General features: G+C 45.0%; 1 protein-coding gene across 5 annotated transcripts in view; it reads right to left on the reverse strand.

Annotated features, from left to right (window-relative positions):
* CEP170B (centrosomal protein 170B) overlaps nt 1-8,389 on the reverse strand; it is a 58,588-nt gene extending 50,199 nt beyond the window's left edge. For all 5 annotated transcript variants that reach the window (XM_017807592.1, XM_017807590.1, XM_017807591.1 and 2 more), the window contains exons 1-2: nt 8,335-8,389; nt 6,932-7,067 (exon numbers count right to left, since the gene is read on the reverse strand). In XM_017807592.1, coding sequence (XP_017663081.1) covers nt 6,932-7,036 — 105 coding nt within the window. In that variant the 5' untranslated portion in view covers nt 7,037-7,067; nt 8,335-8,389. The remainder of the gene's footprint in view (nt 1-6,931; nt 7,068-8,334) is intronic.
* Between the last annotated feature and the right edge of the window lie 16,689 nt (nt 8,390-25,078).

Here is a 25,078-nt window from a genome sequence, read left to right on the forward strand (position 1 = left end):
CTGGCAGTTCTGGTGGCAGCATGCAATAAACAGTTGCTCAAATACTTTCCATAGTGAACAGGTTACATTTCTGCCAGTACTGTGCTCTGCACAAGTGTCCCAGTAAGGGAATACAAACCTCTGCTGGTGTCCCACTTTAGAACAGAGACAGGCAAAGCCAAATAAAAAAAAAAATAAATAAAAAAAAATCCTTTGCATTCTGACCCGAAATGTGAATTTTGCTTCTTAAAAGTAAAAAGCTGGATAACATTTAATGATCCACAATGCATTTCACAGCGTTGTGTGTATTGGCTGCTTCAGTACTTTTCCAGAATATCACTGAATGCTCTGTCCTGCCCCAGGCTGGTTGCAAATGTGCCACCCCCATGAGAGGCAGCCTGATCGCTCCCAGGGGCAGGAGCTGACAGCTTCTAATGACTCTGCCTAGGCAGACAAATGTCTCTTCAGCAAGTGTAGCCACCTTATCCCAGGGCTGGACTTGCTTTACAGCTCTCAAGCTGCAGAGGGTCCTGCCTTCAGCTTTGCTGCAGCCAAGATCATGGGCTTTGTGGATCGATGGCAGGACCAGGGCCTGAGTATTCATGAAAAAATAAGGCACTGAACAAAAGAGAGAAATCCCCCAGGAAAATGAAACTGTAATCCCCACAGCTTGGCAAAGGGATTTGGAGGCTGGCATGGTTCCTGTAAAAACTTAACCCCTTATTTTGGGGTAAAATGGGTTTTTGCTTGCTGGTTCCCCTATTCCCAAAGTGAAGCACTGGTTCAAGTGATCCAGGGTCAGATCCTGACCACAGGCAGGGAAGATACTGCCCATAGACACACTGGCTTTCCCTTTGTTTTATGCAGCCACCCAGAAGGCATGGAAAAGCATCATTTTAGGTGGGACAGAAGCCTGACTTTTTATAGTCCTGGATCGAGATCTCATACAGGAAAGGGGTCCCCTTTTTCTCTGCCCACTCCTCAGAGGGACAAACCCTCCCTACACAAGCCCAGCTTCCAGCACCTTGCCAGCCTCGTGGAGCCCTCTCACTCCTAATAACCACCTGCCTCCAGTGCCACCATCACCTCTCTCCTTACCCTGCCTCCAGCAATGAACTCCCCTCCCAGGTTTGCCTGTCCTGCCATGCCTCTGGCCTCTTACGCCCACACTTCATCAGCCATCTTAATCCTCCCATCAACTGCACATTAACAGAACACAATGGGAGAAGGAAGAGCCAAAAAAACAACTCTAGGCCTGGAAATACGGGACATGCATCCTTCCTCCCACAGCTGCTGCCCCAGCACCCGGAAACACTACCTGTCAAAAAGAAGCACCTTCCCAAGGCTAGATCCATTCCCTTCTGGCTGTAAGACACCTACTTCATTTGTAACACCTAACAAATTACTCTTGGCAATTCCCAACATGCAGGGACTAACTTAGGTGCTTGTTTACACCCTCTGGATAAATGCAGCAAAACAGCACAAGTGGGGCATTTCTCTGTCCCAATTACAGTTTCCCTCTTCAGCCCTACAATTCCATGGGGAAGGAGGTCGGGATACAAAAACCAGCAGAGATTCCCCATGGCCTCTTCTGGGAGCTCCCAATGCAGGAAACTCGTGAGCGATGGAGGGATATAACATCTGCACTGTGGTGAATTCATCTAAGAAATACCAGGAAAAAGATAATCTACCAAATTCACACCATCTGCCTCTCCCCAGCATAATCTGCAGACAAACTAAGCCACACCTATTTGCACTTATTTATGTATGCACTCACTTAACTACACAGGAGAGACATGGTATTATCAAGTACGGACAAGGGAAGGCAGGATACATCAGGTCAACAAAACCCTAATTTGACCAGATGTCACACACACGCAGGGCTCATCTTCGCACCGTGTTATTTGCGGAGCGTGCCGTGCGCCCTGCACACCAAACACAGAACAGATCCTGAGGGAAAAAATGCCCAGTAACGACACAATAACAGATTGCATCTTCATGCCTGTGTACACAGGGGCAGAAGCAGGATTACACAGGCAGCCTTCGCATTAGTAATGTTGTAACTGCTCCGCAGTTATAAACACTTGACTTAGCAGCCATAAGAATATTCCTCCTGTGCCTAGAATGCTTGTAATTCCCTAGCTTTTTAACAAAGCAAGCTAAAAAGAGGAAAACGCAATATTATTACCTTTTATCTGACTCACCGGAAGAACGAACTTGTATGTTCAGCTCACAAGCCCCTACCACTTGAACTAATTGATATCATAAGCAGCATGTGATGTCCCATATGGACCAGTGACAGATGCTTGGCTAGTAGCTTTCATAGATATCTGCTGACACTAGAATAATACCACGTCTTGACCCATCTCAGGCCTAAGGGCGATGCTGCTCGGCAGTCACATCCTGTAATTCCCACTTGGCGCACACTGAACACCTTCTGCCCTATGTGCACCACCCTCCACTTTTCCAAGTCCTGCTGTTCCACCTCTCACTCTGCACAAATAACAGAATCCTTGTTGTACTTCCTCACTTGACCAAATCTTAATCTCTTAGTGAAGTTTTATAGGAATCCAACCACTAGATGTAAAGATCTGGCCTCTGGCTTCCTGAAACACAGTCCAAGAGGTTGAACAAGCACTCTGGAAGTATTACACTCTTGGCTTGTCTTCATACTTTCCTCGACAGCTGCTTTGACCACTGTCTGAGTCAGGATACTGAGCTAGATGCATCTTGATCTAATCTAGTGCAGATGCTCTTACATCTATACCTCAGCCTTAAGAATCCCTGTACCCACTTCCTCTTTGCCCAACTTGAAACAGTTCTCCAATCCATCTCTTTGCCAACCTCACTCCAAGATGAAATCACTAAAGACAATAGTATCAAACAAGGCCCTGCTGACCATATGCAAACTCCAGCTTTTCTTCAAAGGTTTGGAACTTGGTCAAACACGTTTAGATTATTGATTGGGGAGTTGGGGGGGAGAACACGAACCACCTCCAACGTAAGCATTTACTCTTGAAAAGCTTCAGTGCCCCAGCTCTATAATGCCAGAACTTCAAAGAACAGGTTAAATATATTTTTAAATAATTGACATGAAGAAAACAGCATTTTTCTCAGAGCTGCTCACAGCAAAGACCAAAGACAGGAGATGATCACGTCCAGAACACGCTGCCTAAAACAGACACCTGGAAAATAAACTCTCATCCCAAACAGTTACAAAGTTTAGCAGAATTATAAGCAATTGCAAACAGTGTCTCCTGATAGGAAATGTCAAGTTGTCTCAAAAGGCACACAGGACAAAGGCATAAAGCAGAAAGCATCATGCTGTCTGCACCTACTCCTGCCGTAGCTCACACTTGTGTACAAACTCATCCACGGCAGGACAACTGCACACCCAGACCATCACTTTAAAGGGAGTAAAATGCTCAAGGGAGCATTGGTTAAACATTTTTCTTTCTTAATTTTTCCAGTAAACACCACTCTCAAACAAAAATAGGGAAATCATGACCCTGCTTTCCATTCCAATAAATATTTACATTTAGGAAAAAAAAAAAGGGCAGAAAAAAATGCTTTGCTTAGGAGCAGAGGGTAACGTTTTAATGTTTTAACGGTTAAGTGAAAATTTTGAGTTTGCAGAATGTTTTTCCCCTGAGTAAATAACCATCACATTAAGCAAGTGATCAAAGCTGGTAAAAATGGCAACTAAGAAGGATGTTGGGGGGAGGGGAGAATTACTTTCTCCAAGATGCTCCAAAAGCTCTTTTAATTCTGTTTAAAAAAAAAAAAAAAAGAGATCAAACCTTTTTAGAGCATTACTTCCTACTACCACCATCCTTCACATTAAAAAACCACACTAGTGCAAGTTAGAGGTCCAGATTTCCATACTCCTGCAGTTTGTTGACTGTTACCTGAAGGGACCAGTGAGACTGCTGAAATCAAGCATTGTTCTCCAGAAAAAGGGCAGAATTGAGCCCTTAGCTTTGGTAACAACAGTGCATGCCAAGCTACAGCTATGCTACACAGCATTTTCACCCATGCATTAACATTCAAACCCAATGTAAATCTCGCATTTACTTGTACAAGAAGCTTTAGAGTGCTGCAAAAACATTTAAAATATTTCTAATCCTCTTAGTAGGTACAGAAGATATCAAGGTAGATTACGTGTCCCTGCTATCAGACCTACTTAATTTTAAGCTTAAAGACTCTGAGTTTCTTCACCTCTTTATAAATCGGGAAAGTAAATCCAACACCTGTATGAATTAAGTAAAACAAGCAAAACTAAAGCTTGATTATTCGGTGACAAAGCCATCATTTTTTTCTGTTTAGGGATCTGATACCGTGAGACAACATGTTCCAAGAAAATATCAAAAGACAAGACACTCCTAAAACAGTAAAATGAGAAAGGCAAGACTGCAGGACAAAGATCATCTCTGTGTCGTGTGTTTGCGCACCATGTTATACACATGGTCTCAACAGGGAACCACAAACCATATCACGGTGAAATCACTAAGCAGTAACAGTCCTGGAGATGAAAAAACACCAACCAGGTCATCAGTCACTGCCAGTCTGTGCCCAGCTGTGCACTTTAAAGGATTAAATGCCAGTATCTTGAAATATATATGCAAAATAACTGTGCAGCGAATATACAGTTTCAGGGTCAGTACCACAGAAATACTACAAGGTGCAAACAACTGTCACAAGAGCTATGTCCATCTGCTCTGATAACTGCCCTGCTTCTTAAGCTTCCCCCAAGACAAATGATTGTGCCAGTCTGCACAACGATTTTGTGACATGGACTGTCACAGTAGGGGAAAAGTCTATTTTTAGATCTCATCCTCCATCTGCTCAGATATCAAGTCTCTGTTCACAATCTCTGTTCTGCACTGAGTCTTACTACAATCATCTCATTTGGAGCCCCAGGTAGCTCTGGAAAACATCTTTGTAAGCAAATGACTAGGAAAGTACTGTGCTGTGGTGTTCAAAACAAGACCTTAAATGTGATACTAGAAAAAGGTTTATCACTGGAGATAGTAAACTAGTTTATAAAGGGTCACAAGTAGCTCACTCTGTGAACACAACCTGCTGGCTTTTACAGACAATCCAGAGCCCTCATTCTGGTGAAATAAAGGAAACTTCTTTTCATACCACCCAGCACCACCTATGAGCCCCCAAATACAACTGTTTTAAGGATACTGCTGTCTCCTCCAGGAATCTCAGTTCGTTTACCTTGTAGAAAAGCATATGGCAAATGTTGAGTGTCACAAGGCTGCTAGTCCACAAGCAACACTGACAAGCCAGCTCAGACTTTCAAAGAAGCGTGAAATACTCTGGTTGGTACGAAGTGACTCACAATCCACAACATCCAGTCAACCCCATAAACAACCAGAGAAACAAGCAATGCGTTTTAAGCATAATTGGTATTTGGGTACTTGTATTTTAGGATGCACAGCTTCAGACACACGTGACTGTCAGAGTACTGAAAACTGACAGTAAAAAAAATAACACTCAATACCTTCAAAAGATATTAAGATGGGCAGCCTAAAACTCAGGCCATTTCTGGAAACCAAGGCCACTATGTGTTTTCTCCCTTCAAGTCATGAGAGAACACAGCATTCAGGTTTCTGAGCAGCCAAATGCAGACTTACAGAAAATATCAGGACATTCTTAATGTCTCACCTTTACATGCCTCACCAGTCAGACATGTAGAAACATGAAATAAAAGATAGTCTGATAAGTGGGAGAACCCAAACAAATGATCTGCTGTGGAACAGGAGCTTCAGATTCTACCACTGCAGCACAGCCATGCCATTCACTGCCAGACAGCAGAGCAGTACAAACACTGCAAGCTCTCCTTTTGCGGGCACTAACATTTTATTACAGCTAGACAGCACCTTGCCTTCCAAGTACACCTTGTACAAGAACTTCTACCTCCCTAAACAGACCTCCTGATACAAAATCTCTGCAGTAATAACAAATACAGTCTGCTCAGTAGATCATCAGCACAGCATTTAGGACGTATCTGTGATAGCAGTGGAAATTATGAGGGAGACCTTGCTGTGCAGGAAGCTTCCTAATTTTGCGACCAACAGACATGTCTGCCACCTTTGTAAAGGGGCAAAAGGGGGACAGGCTGGTGCAATCAAACATTTTTTGTGCATTTAAGTACTTGTGGCATGGGTCTAGCAGAAGCACTAATTTAATTCTGAGCTTCTATAAATTCCTGAGCTAAACTGCTCACGTCAAAAGCTCTTTGCAAGATTCCAGCTCCATTTGTTAGGAGTGACATCCACTACATGATACTGTCAAACATCAGACCACAGTCAACACTTCAGACAACGCTGGATTAGGTCCAGCAGAGACACATGCTGCTATGGAAAGCACTGACAGAAGCTGCAAGTTTACCCAAGTAACACAATTACTTTGGGAAGAGGCCACAACGCTACTCACCCCACCAGTTAGAGTTTCTCTGCTAAACATCAGTATTTCCTCCATGATAAAAACAGCTCAGTGAGAGATATAAGTGCTAACAATTTAATCAAACTTGAAGGGAAAAATTGGTAAACAAAAAACCCTCCTTGCATTCAAATCACATGTAAACGGCACATGTATTAAAGGCTAAAAAACCCAGCAGCATAATCACAGATCAGGACAGAATGGTATGTCTTTGTTTACTGCTTCTAGTAGCATCAAGACAGTTAATCTATTTGATTAATCTCCCACCACTACAGATCCCATCCATCTGATGACACGGCAATTTGAAAGAAACCCCACTTGAACTGTCACAAACATATGAAGTCTTCATGGGAAACACAGACTCAGGATAAAAAAAGGAAGTTCCTTTTAAAAGATGTCACTTGAAGAAAGCATGGAACATCTCTACAGATCCCCAGCATTACATTGATATCTACTGAATCTTCAGGAGAAACAACAACAAGAAAAAGAGCCATGTTACCTGGAGCATCAGTTCACAGTCATCTCTGCCAACAAATATCATCTCCCGAGGGAGCCGATGGCGAATGCCAGTGCTGCTCACCAAGAACCACGAAGTCACGCTCATTTTGGCGCTTGGCACTTAACCTTTATACATCCTAAACACATAAAAACACAACACACAGTGAGCTATCAATGAAATGTGCAAGCGCACCAGTGCGTAGCCACAGTGCCCAAATTTCCCTCTGCCATGGGACCCAATGCTGCCTCTTTCACTCTGTGTTCATGTCTTAAATTTCTGGTGGCAACAAGAAGCTGTGAAGCGTGTCCCAGGACCTGCTGCCCATGTGCCATGTGTAGCAGCTACACAGCCCTGGAAATATTCCCACAGCAAAGTAAGACTAAGGGTCTGAAGAAAGGATTGTTTAAAAAAATGAAGCATCCAGCTGAATCCAATCAATGAAATGATGAAATATAGTGTGTGTGGGGGAAAAATAAAAACAATAAAGATCTCTCTTCCAGAACACTTTCTCATCGCTACCGCTGTGCACGGACCACAGCCTGAGCTTCCACCATCATCAAAAATCTGGACCAGCACATCAGTGAGGTGACATAACCTGGCTCCTCTAACCTTTCCCAGCGCACTCCCAGGAGTGGTTACACCAGTGCTGGGAGGGAGGAGACCAGCCTCCCTATTGCTCATCCCACTTCCACACTGATGTAAGTTGGGAGCCCGCAAATCCTTCCTTCCTTCCTCCCCCGCTGCATGAGCTGGTCCAAGCACCAGACCGCTCTGCCACCCCAGGACTGGAAGCACAGGCTGCGATTCCCACCGGGGGGTTTCGGCGCACACCGGGCGGGGGAGCGGCGGCCGCGACCTGCGTGCGGCACTTCCCGAGGACTCTCCCTGCCACACCTGTTTGTTGTCGCTGCCACAGCCTGGCTGCGGGCAGCCCGTTCCTGCGGCCTCTCCCACAACATCCCATTTTGCCCTCCCCGGCTGAGGGGAGGGAGATCCAGGGGCACACGCCAGGCTCTCGCCCTCCCCTCACCCACCTCCCGGTGGATCCAAGTTGCATTCCTAAGCGCACCGGGGGAAGGAGATCTCCATTTTCCCCGCGCTGCGCGGCGCTCCCGGCCCCACCGCCGCCTCCCCGGCGCCGGGCAGCGCAGGTGGGGACGGGCGAGCGACGTCCCCGGGCGGGGTGGGGGGTGACGGACACGCCGCACCCGCCGCGCTCCCTCCGCCGCTCCGGGAGCCCGGGCCGGTCGCCGCGCCCGTGTCGCGACAACACGCGAGCGGCCGCGACGCACCGCGGCCCCCGACAAAGCGCCCCCGGGGGAGGGGGAGGCGGGAGCCGCCGGCCGAGCCCCTTTGTGCGGCGGCCCCGCAGCCCCCCGGCCCCCGCCCGCCGCCCGCCCTACCTGGTGCGGCCCTGGCGCGGTGGCAGCGGCGCCGCGCCCCGCCAGCCGGCTGTGCCTGCCCCGCGGGCCGCTCCCGGCGCCCGCCCCGCTCCGCCCCCGCGCCGCAGGTTCCCGACGTCAGGAGGCGGCTCCAGCCCTGCCGGGCCCGGCCGCGGCACCGCCGCCTTCACCCCCGGACGGACCCGCTGGGGGCTCGCCGGTGCTGCCGGGGCGCCTGAGCGGCAGGTGCCCGCGGGGGTTCTGGGCCGCGTGTCGTCGGTGCGGTGTTATAGAACCGTGGGATGGCTTGGGTTGGAGGGGCTCTTGAAGATCAGCTAGTTCCAGCCCACCGCAGGGATGCCAGCCTCTAGACCAGGTTGCTCAAAGACCCATCCAGCCTGGCCTTGAACGCCTCCAGGGATGGAGCATTCACAGCTTCTCTGGGCAACCTGTGCCAATGCAGTGCCCTGGTTCAGCATCCCTCATTTCAGGCTCTCAGAAGGACTTAGCAAATGCCAGCGGAGCCTCCGACATCTCACTGACTGGAATGCAGCTGTCCCTGACTTGGGAAGGCCTAACATGTAAGCTTGATGCCATGGGACCAGAGATGCTGCCTCCACTAGCCACTGGAGCCAGCCCAATGGCAGCCTCTTCTCCCACCCAAGTGAGCCTCAACACAGCCTCTTCTCCCACCCAAGTCCCCAACACAGCCTCTTCTCCAACCCAAGTCCCAACACAGCCTACTCTCCCACCCAAGCGAGCCCTAGAACCAGCCTCTCTCACTCTCTGCCAGGGAACGAGTTGGCATCCATCTCCACCTACACTCCTCGTGTCCTCTTGCGGGGCAGTACCTAAATGCAGTTGGCAGGACAGAGTTAATCTTGAGCATCTGACCATGGAATGAGAGCCTGAAATGGGTGCTGTGAAAGGACATGCCATTTTATGGGTTCTTTTCAGCTATGGGTAACTAGAAAATCCTGAAGAGCAGTAAGTGCAGGGAGCGATGACCGCTTTTTTTCCGATTTTGAGGAACATTGAGTATTATGGCAATGGATCCAACTATATGCTGATACAAAAGCTTTTTCAAGAGAGACCCAACTCCCACAGATGTCAGTGGAGCTGCAAACAGCAGCAGCTTTGCACTGGCGCTCTGGCTCCAGCTGACACAGGCGGCTAAGAAAAGACTTCAGGAAGACATCAAGTTCATAGTGATGTTTCCCCAGGCTCATATTCCAGCTAGAAAGGCAGCTTTGCGTTTGTACACTGCACATTTGGATTTGAGTATTGTTTCTCTCAGTCACATGCAAGAGCTTCCCTTGGTGTCTTCAGTGGTGTTCTTTAAAGCCTGATGGCATGGAAACCACAGGTCCAGCACACCACTCGCTGGTGGCAGTCCTACAGCCACATCACTCCGTGGGCTTACTCCTGGTTTTCAGCTTTGCTGCAAAGCTGAGGAGCCAGAGAGGGCAAAACAAGCTGCAGCAGGACTGTGAGGTGGGAAGGAAAACAGCATTTCCTCCTTTTCCTCCTCTTTCTGAAGAGCAGTAGGACTTTGTCATTATTTAATTAATAGTATTATTGCCTTCTTTAATCAACATTTGACTTCTTCCTTGGCAAATACGTCCTGCCCCAGGGTGATTTCAAGGTATGATTATCTTCAAAGTCTTTGAAGCTGGCTGAGGCTGCAGCATCTGTGTTTTATTGGAGTGCTCTAGGTCTCTCCTTGGAGTGGAGCACCACACCCTTGCAGCATGCCATGTCCCTTGGACTCCTGTCAGGAGGATGGAGTGAGCAGCTGCCACTTCCCAGGGCGCTTTGAAGGCTTTTGCATTGAGTGCTGCCATGAGATAATAGAAATCCTTTATAAATAAAAATGGACTTCCACCGTATTTGCCAGCTTATCCTGTCATTGAGTGATGTTTTATTATTGATTTAAGTGACCTATAGCTTAATTTTTTATAAATATTGTTCACTTCTTTCTGAACTACATCCGTTTACTGGAGAGGCTTTTCTATGAACCAATCTGTAGAGCATCTTTATACTGCTATAAGGGAGTAGGATAATTTACTTCTTTATACAAGCCTGCCATCTAGGCAAATCTTTGTTATAAGTTACTATAAAAGGGTTAGTGTTTGCTTTAGTTGCTCTTTAAGCCCAGTTTTACCGTTCATTTATCCCTGTGTATTTATTTGAGCAGTCAGTCAGTACTTCAGCATTTATAGAGAAGAAAAACAGTCCCTGTTCCCACCACGTGTCTTTTGACCTGATTGAAGATGCAGTTTAGGCCAATACCCTGGGCCTGGCTGAATGCTGCATTACAGCCTCTTTATTTTACTCCAGTGTTATGAAAGGAAAAATAAGTTAATAAGTGGACTATTTCCTTCTCCTTTCTCCTCAGCCCACACCCCTCCAAAAAGAGGGGCTGCATGCAGCGTATTCTGGTGCTACACTATCATCTTTAAATTCCAGGCAGAGCAATGTCTCTGGGGAAGAGAAGCTGTTGCACTGCTGTACTTTGAGTTTTACATTTTTTCCCAATTGAAACAAGCTCTTTTGGCAGCCAGTGCAACCCCTGTCTGCTCAAACCCCCAGGCTGACCAAACACACAACTGTCTTTGAAAATACAGTACTATAAAAGTGTCTTGAAACCACCTCTTCCTGCTGGGAGGAGGAAGGACCTGGGAAAGACCTCAAGAAGTCGGGTGCAGCAGCAGCACCATGCAGCTCATGCTAAGTTTGGAGCAGAAGGTGTTTATCATGCAAATCTCTCCACATTCATCTACAGCACTGTCACCTTCAACCACAAGGGACATGCAGTGGCTGTATTAACCTGTATGACCCAGACAGCAGGAGGTTCACTGTCCTGTACATTGTGCAGGTGCAGAGTAATGACCAGTCCCTGTCCCAGAGCACTCATATTCCCAGTAAACAAGGAGATTGAAGGTGAGGTAAAATGTCCAGGCAGAAGAATAACAAATCACCGGGCAATTTGTATCCAGAGCTGTTGAATCAGGTCATCTGCTCTACTGAAATACCTTCTGTCTGACACCCTGAACCCACAGCTATCACGACTTTGAGCAGAACCATTTTAGATCCCTGCTTCAAAACAAAGATCCCACCATCCCCAGAGGAGCTGAACTAAATCAAGCTCTTTCTGGCAGGCTCTGATGTGAAGGAGATTTTTGACAGAGTTCCCAAATGAGAACTGCATCTTGCTGCAGAGTAGGCTTCTGTTTCAGACTGATCATGGCCTGATCCAGATATGCTGTGTGGCTTCCCCTGTGAAGGGCAGTTTTCCCTGTGCATGAGCCAAGAGAAAGAAATAATTCTGGTTATTGCTTAGATATTGACATGATGGGTAGCTTATAAGTAAAGGTGTGCAGGACTGCTAAGGCAACTCAGCCTGATTAACTCATCGCAGGCTGGATGAGATCCAATACGTGCAGCTGCGTGCACATATATTCACAGGCACGTGTGCAGCTCATGAATTCCTGACTGATTTGCATCAAAGAGCTGTAGAAGCAGTTGTCAGGCACTGTTCCCCAAGATTATTTTATTTTCTCTTTGATAACTTACCTTGAGATGCATCAGGAGAGGTTCACAAGTAGGTCACGCAGGGCTTCTTAACCACTTCTTCACTCAGATGGATTCTGCTCCTCAGTGATAACTTTCATTCCCAAAAAGCCAAAATTGGACCCAGGCCAATTCTTTGGGCCGTGCTGCAGGGAGATGTGCGCTCCTGGTGTGTGCCTGCAGCATTCTCACTTCAGATGAGGATTTCTGCCTTGGTTTTTAATATGAGCAGGAAAGATCTGTGGACTTTTGCAAGAGCATGCTGCAGGTCTGGACCTGTGTCCCTCGTACAGCTAATGGTACTGTTGGCTGCCAACAGAAAGGGCAGGATTGAGCCCTTTCTTATGGAGCCTGAGACCAAAGCTTTTCATCACTGGTTCTAGGTATCAGCATGAGCTAGATCATCATAAAATGCAAATAACCCCCCTTCTGAATATGCATCTTAAAAGGCCATTTTGAAAATCTTTACCCTTTTTTTTTTTTTGGTTGTTTGTTTCTTGCTGTTTGATGATTTTTAAATGACTAAAAATATTTTAAATTATTTTTAAATGGATATTTATCTTAATTTTAGCTGGCCTGGTGTAGCAACCTTGCTGAACTGAGTTCAGACCCGCAAAAGCAATCTGCCCCTCCTCTCTGTCTAAGCACCAGTCTTTCACTCTGCCCAGTACCTCAGCCGTGCTGGTTGCCAACATTCCCGTCTCCTGTACAGCCAGGAACAGGCCCCAACCCTGTCCAGTCAACTGGAAAACAATAAGACTATTCATGTGCATGGTTATTCCCTGGCATAGATGTTTGCAGATACAGTCTGAGTGGGACAGGCCTCTGTCAGTTTAGATGGTTCTACAAGATGGCTTTTTACAATCCTACTGTTTTTAACCCATTTATTAACCAGTTATAGGGACAGATCATTAGCTGGAGTGTGGTAGCATTGCTCAAAAGGGCTTCAGTTTGGCATCCTTGTTTTATACCAGCTGGAGAATTTTTCTTGTACTTTTCTTACCCACAACATAGTCCTGTGTACCAACATGAAACTTAGTTTTGCTACTATGGAATTTACTGAAATAGAACCCTATATACATTAACACTTCTTTTCAGAATGTGCAGTATGGCCTTCTCCAGTATCCTCTTCTATTCCCCAGCTATCCTGCAAAAAGTATTGTATTTTTATTACGGAGAGGAATTTGTTCAACTGTTTTTTATTTATGACCCTCATAACTTGGAAGGGGTGAGGCAGGAAGAAATATCAGTGCAATAAAAGAGTGGAGCTGGTGTAGTGTGAACATTGTCAGAATGTCTCATCTAGGATCTGTGTGGCATAAAACTTCGCTGAGAGAATTAAAACATACGCTTAAGTGATCTCGTTTTTGGGGGGTTTAATTAGTAAAAGCTCGGCAATGATGATGTCGTGCTGTCTGGTGAGATTAGGTCAGATGATACATAGTTGTATGGTGTGGCATCTTAAACGGGAATCACCTTATGGCAAGTCGGAGCCATTTCAGTATCACATTTAAAGAAATAGCTTCTCGGGGAAAGTTGATTGGTTTCATAAGAGAAGCAGCAGGGTTTTGAGGCCTCCTGTGTGGGAGAATGGGAACAACAGGCAGCTTGAAATAGTCTCTATTTCAAGGTTTTTTTCCCTCTTATTCGTTCAATTAATTTTCGTGTCTGAGCGTATTTCTTACGGAACAGGTTGCAAGCCTACTTAAACAGAAAAATGATTTCACATGGCCCAGAGAACCCAACACAACACACATGGCCAGAGGGCTGTACTTTACCCTCTCAACCATGAAAAAATTCTTTCTCCTCTTCCTCTGTGGTTGTTGTTATGATGCTAAGGCAGGAATATTTGATTGTATACCAGAAATTCAGGATTTCTTTAAGCAGTTTTGCTCCAGTAACAATCTCTTTTCCTTTCTTTCCCCTAGTACTCAGCTCAAGCACTTGCACATTTTCAGACCCAGCCCAATGTATTTTGGAAGTACATTCGCTGCAGGGTCTATTCCATGTATGTGATCCTATTACCCTATTCCAAGGGTCTGCTTAGTCAGAAGATGCTTTATAGAACTTCTCTCATTGGATCAATTTTGTGCATTTCTAGGAAAATCCTCTTGGTATTTAGTTCACTGGGGCCATTTAACTGATATTCATAAAGAAGATAAAAATCCTAGTTCGAAAGTAAACATCAGTTTACAGTAAAGAAAACCAAGATTGTCATTCAACGAGATCTCACTGATTTATGAACTGCATAAAGTTGCTCCTTGCCTAAGAGACTTATTAAGACAAGACTTAGGAACTCAGCAAGGGATGAATGAGAACTTGTGGAAGAGAATCCATTCCTGTATGTTTTGGTGAAATTCATGCATTTTACTGGAAATCCAAGACTGATAAACTTTTTTTGCTGGCCTTATAAAGAAGGCAAATAAAGAAGAAGATTTTAGGTTACAGTACAGTTGCATCTCTAGAGCAATCTTTACTCTGTAGACAAGTGTTTGCTCTGCTGACTGACACTAGATCATACCACTCTGGTTTAATGAAAATGTCAGTTCTGCTTGAAACTATCTTCTTAGTTTCTTACATTATCATTTTTGCCTGCAAGATGAAAAGCTTTGATGAAATATTTAATAGGTACATGTAAAAATATATATATATATATACACTTCCCTTTCAATTGCAGAATATGTCTACAATAATATCCAATGCAGCACCAGAGGCCTTACAGGAAGAGAAGGTTCATAATTTGCTGCCCTGCAGGGAATAATTTATTGCATCACTTGGAGATTCACATATTTTCTGCCATGTGAAGTTAAAACCATACTCCACTGTGTTTAACTTCAGTAATGCTCTTTCTTCAGCTGAGACTGGTGGAAGAATGTTATGAATATGGATGAAAGGTCAGTGTTGTCAGGAGGAGCCGGCCTGCTTCGCTGGGGTCAACTGTAAGGGCAGCTTGAGTAATTTATAGCATACAAGCCATCAGGTGGAGATTTATACGCTTGCCAGGCATTTTATGAGGACTCATCAGAGTAATATTTATTTCTTTGGGGAAAACAGTTGGATTAGCAGCACCATAGGAGAATAAAAGCCACAAGCAGGAGACCAGCAGAGCGGTATTTTCGAGTGGTAGTAGTGGTGTCATTACATGCTGACTCTTAAAGGCTTCAGTATACTTTAGAGTAATCTTCTTTAGTCAGCAGGTGCATGAACTCCCATGTGTTCCACATTCATTAAATCATCTTAAAACCCTGCAAAACGTGCATGTTTGCTGACTGCACATACATGCTCAGGGCTGTCCTTCTCACCACAAGAGTTTTGTAAGTAGAAGCTCCATCCATTTCAGGGAAACAGAGTGATCATGACTGAAAGAAGCTCTCAGGTAAGCTGGGCACAGATCATTGCAACACTCCTGGCAAGAATCAAGTTCCAGGGTATTTCCATGCTGGTGAAATTAATCCCCAAAAATGAGTTGTGAGTGGGTGAGATAGTTGATTGAAGAAGGCTAAGTGACATCTGAAATAAAAACGGATGTACCACAGTCTTGGTTATCTGCCAAGCATGAAGCAACTGTACACTTCCTACACACACAGGCTTTGTTTAAATTTTTCAGAAGATACTCAGAATGCCTCTCACCTTTACTAAGTTTCACTATCTCGCACAATTTTTTTGAGATTAATAAAATTTTGGGCCCTTTCAATATTTACACCTTCAGGATGGATGCCTGCTGGGAGATAACAGTACCATCCAACTGCCTTTGTTAATTATCACCTTCAGTGCTTGGGGTTGAACTGCATTTTCTGCAGGAAAAGCTGAAACAACTCTGAACTGATTGCATCAGGCCACTGCAGTCAGAAGGACCATGTTGTAGCTCACTGGCCAGATCTAATATCAGAGGGCACAGAAGCTCTCAGAGGAGGGTCCAGTCGTCAGCTTTGACTGATGCCTCTCCTTTTCCTGGGGCAGTACAGGTTTCTTCTGTTTTCAAAGACTCATGCTCCTCCATGGCACTGGTTCCAGAGAGAAAAGGAGGTAGATAACACCAGCAAGCAGTGTCTCTAAGGAAACACAGGGACTGATTACCTGTCAGTGCTGGTCACACCTGCCCAACAGCTGAGTACTTAGGGATGAGAATGGATTATACTGCTAAATCTCAGTAAGGGATTTTAGCCATCCTTTTCTGTCCTGGGACATGCAGAATAAGTTCTGCACATCAGTGGGCGCAGCCTTCCCCACAGCACATCCCCATCTCAGTCATGCCTAGCTCCATTTTGCCACTAGCTGCTACAGGTCAAATTTCTTCTCCTAGGATCTTGAAGAAACATCCTAGAGCTTTCCACCCACTCACCATGAATTAACTTCGAATACAGAGACGTTCATTAACACTGTATTTTATCTTAATTTCTCATTCATTCCCGAGGGTTGTTTTCCTCACTCTACGTGAGACATTTCTCAGTACCTGGTCCTGCATATGCATCAGCTCAAACACATAGTGGAGAACAGAAGAGCCACAGAGAGATGCCATGCAGAGGTTCTCCAAGTGGTGTGGTTGAGACTGGATGATCAGGAAAAAACAACAGCAAAAGAAAATGCAAGGAGAGCAAGAAGAAGGCTGAGGACAGTACACCTAGGTCTTGTACAAAACCGAGAGGCAGCAACAGCAGGTGGGACATGAGAATTGTCCCACTTTAAGCTTTGTCCATCATCTTTGGTTCTCAAGTATACTGCAAGCATTTTGAATCAGGGACTTGATGAAATACTGGGGTTTATACTATGCATTGGGCTTTTCAGCACCTGTCTAATACAAATATCATTCAACAGAATCTAATGTGTACTTGGTAAGGTTGTAAATCAGATCCCTTTAAGACCTCAGGTAAACTGGAGATAATGTCTGTATAGAAATTTAACTATGAAAACAATAAAGTGAGGAGGGGAGAGAGCTGGTGATACAGTTAACATTGATGACATCGTCTATGATTTCTTTATTTGTTGGACTGCTAATGGGTGAGTAGAAAAAGGATCACACTCACAACAAGTCATCCTCTGAGCACAAGGAGAAGATTAATAGGAAATTCTCCAGTGTGTAGTTCGACTGGTCCTATGAGCTGTTGTTCAGCCAGAAGCTGATTGCTTGGGACACGTCTGGACAAGGAGAGGAACTGAGGTTAACCTCTCTCTGCGGAGAGCTCGCTGTGCTCTTTCCCAGTGAGCTCAGCAAACTCCATGCAAATGTCTTTTGCACGTATTTGAAGGGAGGAAAATAAGCAATACATTGGCACAACATAAGCAATACTGGTGGCACAAAAGGATTTTCGAAACTTCCAGTTAATACTTGAAAGCATTTTGAACTCTGCCTGGAGCATTGGCCAATGATTTGCCAGGTTTCTTTGTTCCACCCTGCAGGGTAAAAAAAATCACGCAGAGGTATGGCTTAGGCTTCCTTGCCTACAGATCTGCCTTTGCAAACAGAAATGGGCACAACAGCTTTCAAAGAGATGGCATTTCCTGCTTTAAAGCAAAAAAAAAAAAAATCTCTCCATACCAACCAACCATCCAACCAAAAAAACCTCCCAAAATACCCAAACCCCAACTCAACCCCCTACATAGCTGGCCTTTAAAACAATCTGTATTTCCTTATAGAAAAGGGGGATGGAGGACAGGAGCGACTGTATCATTCCTAGAGCCCACAGAGCCCCACACACAGTGAACAAGAGGAGAGATTTTGTGCTGGTGGGGCTGGGGAGCACTCACAGCAGCACAAATCTTGAGCCCAGGAATGCCCAGGAGAAGACAAGTCTACCTGATGTAACATAACCCCCATGAAGGGGTGTCAGTGCCTTCACAGCCCTAGTCACAGGTTGTGTCACAGACTGTAGATGTCGGCAGTGGCAGCGATGATGTCATTGGCCATCGGGCAGTTCTGACGGTGCACTTTTGTAGCTCTCTGCCATTTCTGTGCTGTGCTATCAGAGTTAAGCCATTTTCTTCCGTCTCTGAGCTACAGCTGGTTAATTTTTTTACATCAGAAGCTCTTAGAGAGGATGGTGCACAGAAACCAGCTTTTAAAAACATTATATGAAAGATGCCTGCTGTTGGGAAATAAATGTAAGAACGCCATTGGCTTAAAAAAAGTGCCGTGCTGCCTTTCAGACCAATTTAAAACTTGAATTGCAGCCATTTTTAGCTTTAACAAAATTGATAAAACCGTATGCTGTGTCAGTCATTGCCCATTTTAATTTCTGAAGTAATTCTGGCAGCCAGTAGCAACGATTATCAACATCTGGGAGGTTGAGTTCACCCCTGAAGATCCTCTGGGATTTCAGTGGGATTTTCATATTGCTGCAGTCTTGAACGATCAGTTTCTAAATTGGTCACAAGTGCATTACAAAGAACAGGGTAATAAGCTGGCATTTGTTTCTAGTTTACATTAAAGATGATGCTCACTTCAAAAACACTTCCATCACGAGGTGGAAATGGTAAAATTGATGATGATGATGTGAAAAGGACTGAGGTGTTCAATAAATATTTTTGTTCTGAATTTGGAAACAAGAAGAATCATGTACAAATGTCATGAAGACAATGCACTTTCCATCCCATTAGTAACCAAGGAGGCTATTAAACAGCATTACTAGAGATAAACATTATTACCTTAACAGGTCCAGACAACTGTCATCCTCACAGTCAAAATGAATTGGCTCAAGGGATCTCTGACCCACTCCCACTTAATCTTGGAGGACTGCAAATGTTTTGGAGGACTGGCAGAATGCTGCATTTTGGGTAAATCATTTAGAAAAATCGCCAGGGCAGTGTAAGTAATTCTAAGCCAGCCAATTTAGCCATTCTGGGCAAAGTACTGAAATACTGGTATAGAAGTCAGCAATAATGTCAGTGGAAATAACAGAGGTCAACACAATTTACAGAGAAAAAGTCTTGTGAAAGAAACTTGGCTTTCTCTTTTCCTTAAATTACTGGCCTGGTTGATAACAGCTACTAAGTAGATATAAGATAATTGTCTTTTGTAGACTGCTTTATTGTTTGCAATACTCTCATGAATTATGACAATAACATTCAGGTAGGTGAATGAAGAACTGACAACCTGGCAAACCCTGAGTAAAATACAGACTTCAGGAAAAACTCGGTGAGAAACAGAGTGTAACCAGGTCCTGCTACTGCAGCCAGCATGACCCTGCTGCTTCTTCTGAGGTGGTTGGTTTATGCAGTTTGCATAAAACTGACTCCGGTTAAAAAAAATGGGAATGTCATGGTTTGCAGGACTGCCAGGTGAAGCCAGTTTTGTACCACTGCCTTCTCTGCTACTGGCTATGAAAAAATATCATTGTATAGCTGGTTTGCAGCTGGTCCCTCTGGGTATAAGAAATCCAGAGTGGTGTGGCACAGGAGCTCAGTCCTGCAGCCTCTTTCCTGCAAAAGGGACAAGTGCTGGTTGGACAAAGAAACAAGTCAATCTGAACTGCTCCACTTCTGTACCCATGAGGAGCCCCCAGACACCCCTCTGACCCTCTTGGCTCAGGAGATCACCTGCTGGCTGGAGATGGGCCATATCCTCTCATCATTCCCAGAAACCTCCCAGTCCCTTGTGCCACTGTCCAGCTTCACGGACCCACTGGAGTGCAAGAGGCTCAGAGTTCAAGATTCTGGTTTTCAGTCACCAAAGCAGTTGTGTTGGGAGTATTTAGCACAGCTGAGCACTTCATCTGTGCTCTGACTGCTTTTGCTAGACAGCATACAGTTACAAAGTTGAGCAGTAAACATGAAGATGCTGACATCTTTGCACAGCACGATTTTGCATCCCTGAGGACTCACAGTCCAAATGCCTCTTCTGGGGAGGAAGAAAGTCAGAAAAGGCTTTGGACACCCTCCTCTAGTAGGAACCGATCCCTCAAAATCTATTTACATTAGCAGAGGTTCCCACCATGGGCATTTATTCAGCTCTGCGTAATTACCGCTCTTGCCTTTTGGTAATTATTTTACTATCCATGAAGAATTATAAAGCCATTAACCTGGAAGAGAAAAAGACAAAAACCTGGGCACGTGAGTAAGACTTTGAACACCAAATTCATTCAGTAGTTAGAAACAAAAGTGCATGTTAATTAACAAAAACTCTGTCTCAAGGCAACTTCTGCTTACTACTAATGGATATCATGAAAATTCATAAACTCAGGGCTCCCAACGGGAGGATTTGCTGACTGCAGACTGCTGTGTGGACCCACATCTCTCTGCTCCTTGCAATTGAAAGGTGGGGGATGGCCAGAAAAGCCCCTCATTCGAGTGAAGAGATAAACTCCTGATGACTTCAGCAAGGCAAGTTTTTACATGCTGTGTCCTTGTCTGTCAGGGACACTCATCGCCCCATGCTCAGGGAAAGGTTTAAACTGCAGCCTTTGCTATTTGAAGAGAAACTTAAAGCTCTTGACCTAAAATTAGCACTGCCAGCTGCATTTTGGGCAGTACACCAGATTTTGCTTTGCTCTTGATACGAGCCAGGAACGTCCAGACCACAAAAGCTCCAAATACCCCAGGGAACTGCTCCTACTGAGGGCAGCCACACACAGGCAGAGCCTCTGTGTGATGGCTTGTGCTCTTGGAAGTGATGGCTTCCCTGGGAACGGCCATGTACCATCAAGTAAAGGGCCACCTAGGCAGCAGTCCCTCTATGGCCACAGTCAGAGTGGATTCCTGGAGAAAAATGCAAAAATAATTCCTTGCCCTGGGTATTGCCCGGTGGCCAGCCATTCACAGCTCAGGGCCTTCCTGAGGTCTGTGTGGTTTCCCTCTGCTAAACAGCCTTTTGTGAATCTCCCCAGGCTCTCCTTGAACTCCTTATCATTTTTATCATTTGCAATATAATATTGCACCAGAGAGGTCTAAGGCACGTGGGGTCTGCCTTCCTTTAGAAGGGCACAGCGGGCTCCCCGATACCGGTGGAGGCAGAGGGGATTTAGGACATCTGTATTGGAAGGGCTCAGTGCATTTGAAAGCTGTTATAGATCAGCTTACACTGAGTTTTCCTTCAGGCCTCTATGCCATTACTGTGATTTCTTGGCAGTGAGCTTTAGTGATTCACCTGAGTTGAGTCATGCACCAGGCAATGTGGCTCTGGAAGGTTTCCCACAGCAATCGCTTTCCTCAGCAACTCCATGAGGTGAATACAAAGGATCTTGCAACTGCTAAGCCTTCTAGGGAAGGGTTAGGGTTCTTAAAAGAAGTTCAGCCTGCACTGGTCAGAAGCATAGGCTTCATAAATTAATCTTAGCTCCTTTGCTGGAGAAAAGCAGCTCCTGAACTTGAAGAAAGATGGCATAGGTAGAAGGCTGAGTTTGGGAGACAGGGAAGGTAGGATAGATTTCCACAAAAATGACAGAAGCCAAGGAGGCAAAGAGCAACACTGAAGTGACTCCAGAGCCCACCTTCCTGCAGCAGGCATGGGGCAAATAGTACAGGCTGTGTGGATGGGTAAAAACCTGGTTAGAAAGACAGAAGGCAGAGAGATACCAAGAATGCACCAGAGGCAACAGCACTCCATATCTAGGGAGGAGCCTGGCAGTCAGTGCTGCAGCTGGCATTACCGGTTAAAACAGAGAGTGGAAGAATATATGGCATTCCCCAGCACCCCAATCCAACACCCATTCCAATCAGCAGTTAAGCTGCTGCTCTTTTCAGCAGGGCATGATGGAACAAGGCAGGGGGTTGTATTTGCATAAGGTGATGAATAATTCCAGCAACACCTCCCCTCACGACTGCTCTGCAGCAGCTCCACAGTCTAGATCAAGTATTATTAAGAGGCTTTCTATTGACCAAATGACACATCATCTGGCCCCACCTGTGTCTATTCATGATATCTGTTTGTTGCAATGCTTTGACTGTCCATACCATCCCTCTGAAGCCACTGCCAGTATAAACTAAATGCTGCCGGTGTGCTCTCAAGGTGGGATTGCAGTAGGTTACTCAGAGGACACAGGATCAAAGCAGGGCAGGAGGTGAGTAATCAGCCCTGCAAGTCCATGCGCAAATATTCACACACACTTACATTCCCAATGCACAGAACCACCCCAGCTGCAGAAGGGAGGGCATCAGCAAAACTCAGCAACCTGTGATTCAGCGTCTTGAGCAGTCAAAACCCAGAGTGGCCTTGGTGACATTAACATTTTGATTTTCAAGATCTGTGTTGCTTGAACCTGTTTACCTTGTGTTTAGCTCCATAACTTCATTAAATCATGTCAGCAAAAGAAGTAAGCTCAAAATTATAGTGTATGCCCAGAAGTTCTCTTTAAGGTATTACAATAGAATAAGATAGTTCCAGTTGGAAGGGATCTACAGGGATCATCTAGTCCAACTGCAATATTTGCTTATACATGTTCTCCTCAGAGCTACCTGCCTTGTCTAGTAGATATGCCCAGTACCTCCCAGTAGATTTCAGCTTTACTCAGTTATTCGTAGTTTCATCACAAGAAGCATTTATTTTAAAATTTGACATGCCAAGCACATGCCTTAGATTAAGTTTATTTAATTTTCTTAATGCCAGTGAAGATGGCTTTCTGGAAATCCTGCTTTGTCATGGCTTAAAATGGTGTAAAAGTACACACGGATGGGAAGCCTGAGTGTAAGAACTGGGCCATGTTCAGATGCTCTGGGTTCATCCAGGTGCTCTTTGCACCTTAGTAATCACAGGATCATCTAGGTTGGGAAAAAAACTTCAGATCAATGAGCCTGCTCTGAAGACTAGAGCAATGGGAAATGGCAGGTGAGGGGGCATAGGTGGCAACTTGGCCATCTCCATGTGGTCATATGTCGGTGTGCCTGAGTGAGGAAGATGTGTCAGGTGGGGAAGGGAGGCAGATGTGAAGACCAAGCTCCTGTCAGATCTCAATTCTTGTTGAAACACAGCACATTGTTATAGTTTCTGAAGAGAGTGGGTTGCCAGCATTTCTTTTCCCTTCCAGTCTTTCTTAGAAATAACTAAAAAAGAACCTTGGCTTCAGTTCTGGGCCTGAGGCAAAGAGAGGATAGAGGGGTTTAACCCAAATGACTAAGACTTAAACCAAATATAACTAAGTGAGAACAGGTTTATGAGAGGAAGTTAGAAGTAGCAGTGCCAGCCTTACCTATGAAAAGTATTATGTCAACTGTGCTCAATATTTCATGGTTTCAGTCTTCTCCAAGATTTTTAATAGGCTGTGAACTTGTTCCTTCATATATTTGATCACCTCAAGAGATACTCATATTTGGAAAATTAGAGAGTGTCTAAATGAAATAAGGGATTTTAAGATTCCCTCATGGATAATGGACTTTCTAAATTCCTGCTGTTGCTCTGATTCCTTCATCTGTTTCAACTCTGATTCCTTATAGGGCAGCACATGAATATCACAATGATATTAAATACAAATATACAAATATTTGTATACACTAGTTTGTGCTTAATTAAAAAAGAATCCAACCAAACAAAAAAACCCTACCAAAACTAAAGAATCTTTGGGAATGTGAACTCATTTTTTGAAAGCTAAATAAACTTGTAATGCAGCTCAGCAGTGCAAGGCTGGTTTATACCTGTCTTGGCATCTTCCCTTCCAAAAACACATAAAAGAATTGTCACAATCCCTTTTATACAGAAGACTTTGCATGCATGAAAGAGGGAGATGGATGAGGAATTGTCTCTCATGTTGATGCCAGTATAGTTAAAGAAACAGAAATGTCAATTGCTTCTGCACCCAAGTGATTACATCTAGGATGTGATACAGAGGTGAAACAGGAGCAAGGAATGCCGTAAAATGAGTCCTCCTTTGACAGTCACACTTGCTGTGGGATACACAGGTGATTGCTTCAGAGCACTCAGTCAAAATTGCCTTATTTAACTTCCTTACTGCTCAGTGTTTGATGTTCATCCCTTGAAAAGCAAATGCTCTCAAATTTCACATCCTTTTCCCTTCCCCTTTTTTCTTTTTTAGCACAGACTTCCTTAGATGTAATATAAAGCTTAGCTACCTCCCAGGCTGTGCCTGGTCCTCTGTTATCCCTGGGAAACTACATCACAGCACCCCACATATAAATAGATCAGTTTCTACCCTGAACATTACTGTGGGCTTCTCTTCCACTCGATACTCATCCCCACAAGGACACTCTGCCTGCTCCAGGAGTTAGAAGCTGGTTCATTCCCAGACAAAACTACTGATGGGAAGGCCAGTGCCAGGATCTGCTGATCCTGGTGCCAGCATATAAACCAGAAGCCAGATCCTTCACCCTCCCCAGCACATGGTCGCCTCACCACACCACACTGCAGCAGTGTGGCCAGAGATGTGGCCAAGGCCCCTTCACCTCCAGTCTGCTCTACTGGGCCCAGCTGGCCATCTCCAATATCTTTTGCATGAGAGATGATGGTGGAAGAGCATATTCCATGCATTGTGACACCATCTTGGAAATAATCATTCATCTTCTTCCTCACCAGGTCTCTGCTTCCCACCCCAGATACTCCTTGCTTGTGCTAGTGCAAAATTCACATTTAACACATAAACAGAAGAAACAGACAAACAAAAACCAAACCAAACCAACAAAAAGCCCAAACCAACCAAACAAGAAATAATAATAAGAAAACACTGTTTTATCCTGGGACAGGTCTTCAGTGGCAGAACTGCTCCCTTCATTGGCCACACCACTTTCAAGTTCTGTTCTCTTGCTGCTTCCTACTCATCTTCCTTTCACACAAAGGACCAGACTGAGCAGAACATTCCAGATGAATGTTCTCACTAACCTGTTCTCACTAACCTCTGTTCTGTGGCCATTATCCCACATTCTATCTACTGGAAACACATCCTGGGAGTGAACACACCACCATCAAGGCCATGTCAGGTGGTGGATCTCAGTCCTCCTGCTCTCAGTGGAGGCACTGAGGTATTCTTCTTCCCAGTCACTCCCAAGTATTGAGTACCTGTTCAATGGCAGAAACTCTGTTGTTACTTCATGAGCTCATGCTCACAGCAACTGAATTTTCTCCCCTTCTCCTACTCTTTCCATCTGTGTCCTACTGAAACACACCATCTCTCCTGTACTGGCAATGCTGTCTCAGTCTCCTTCTGAGGAACTGCTCCAGCAGCTTCATCCAAGGCCTTCCCTGCTACTCACATTGCCCTGGCCAATTCCTTTCCCCACCACAACACTTCTACTACTTCCCATCTTAATGCCTAGT

Source organism: Lepidothrix coronata, unplaced genomic scaffold (genome assembly GCF_001604755.1).
Source record: "Lepidothrix coronata isolate B3197 unplaced genomic scaffold, Lepidothrix_coronata-1.0 Scaffold19, whole genome shotgun sequence".
Classification (NCBI taxonomy): Eukaryota; Metazoa; Chordata; class Aves; order Passeriformes; family Pipridae; genus Lepidothrix; species Lepidothrix coronata.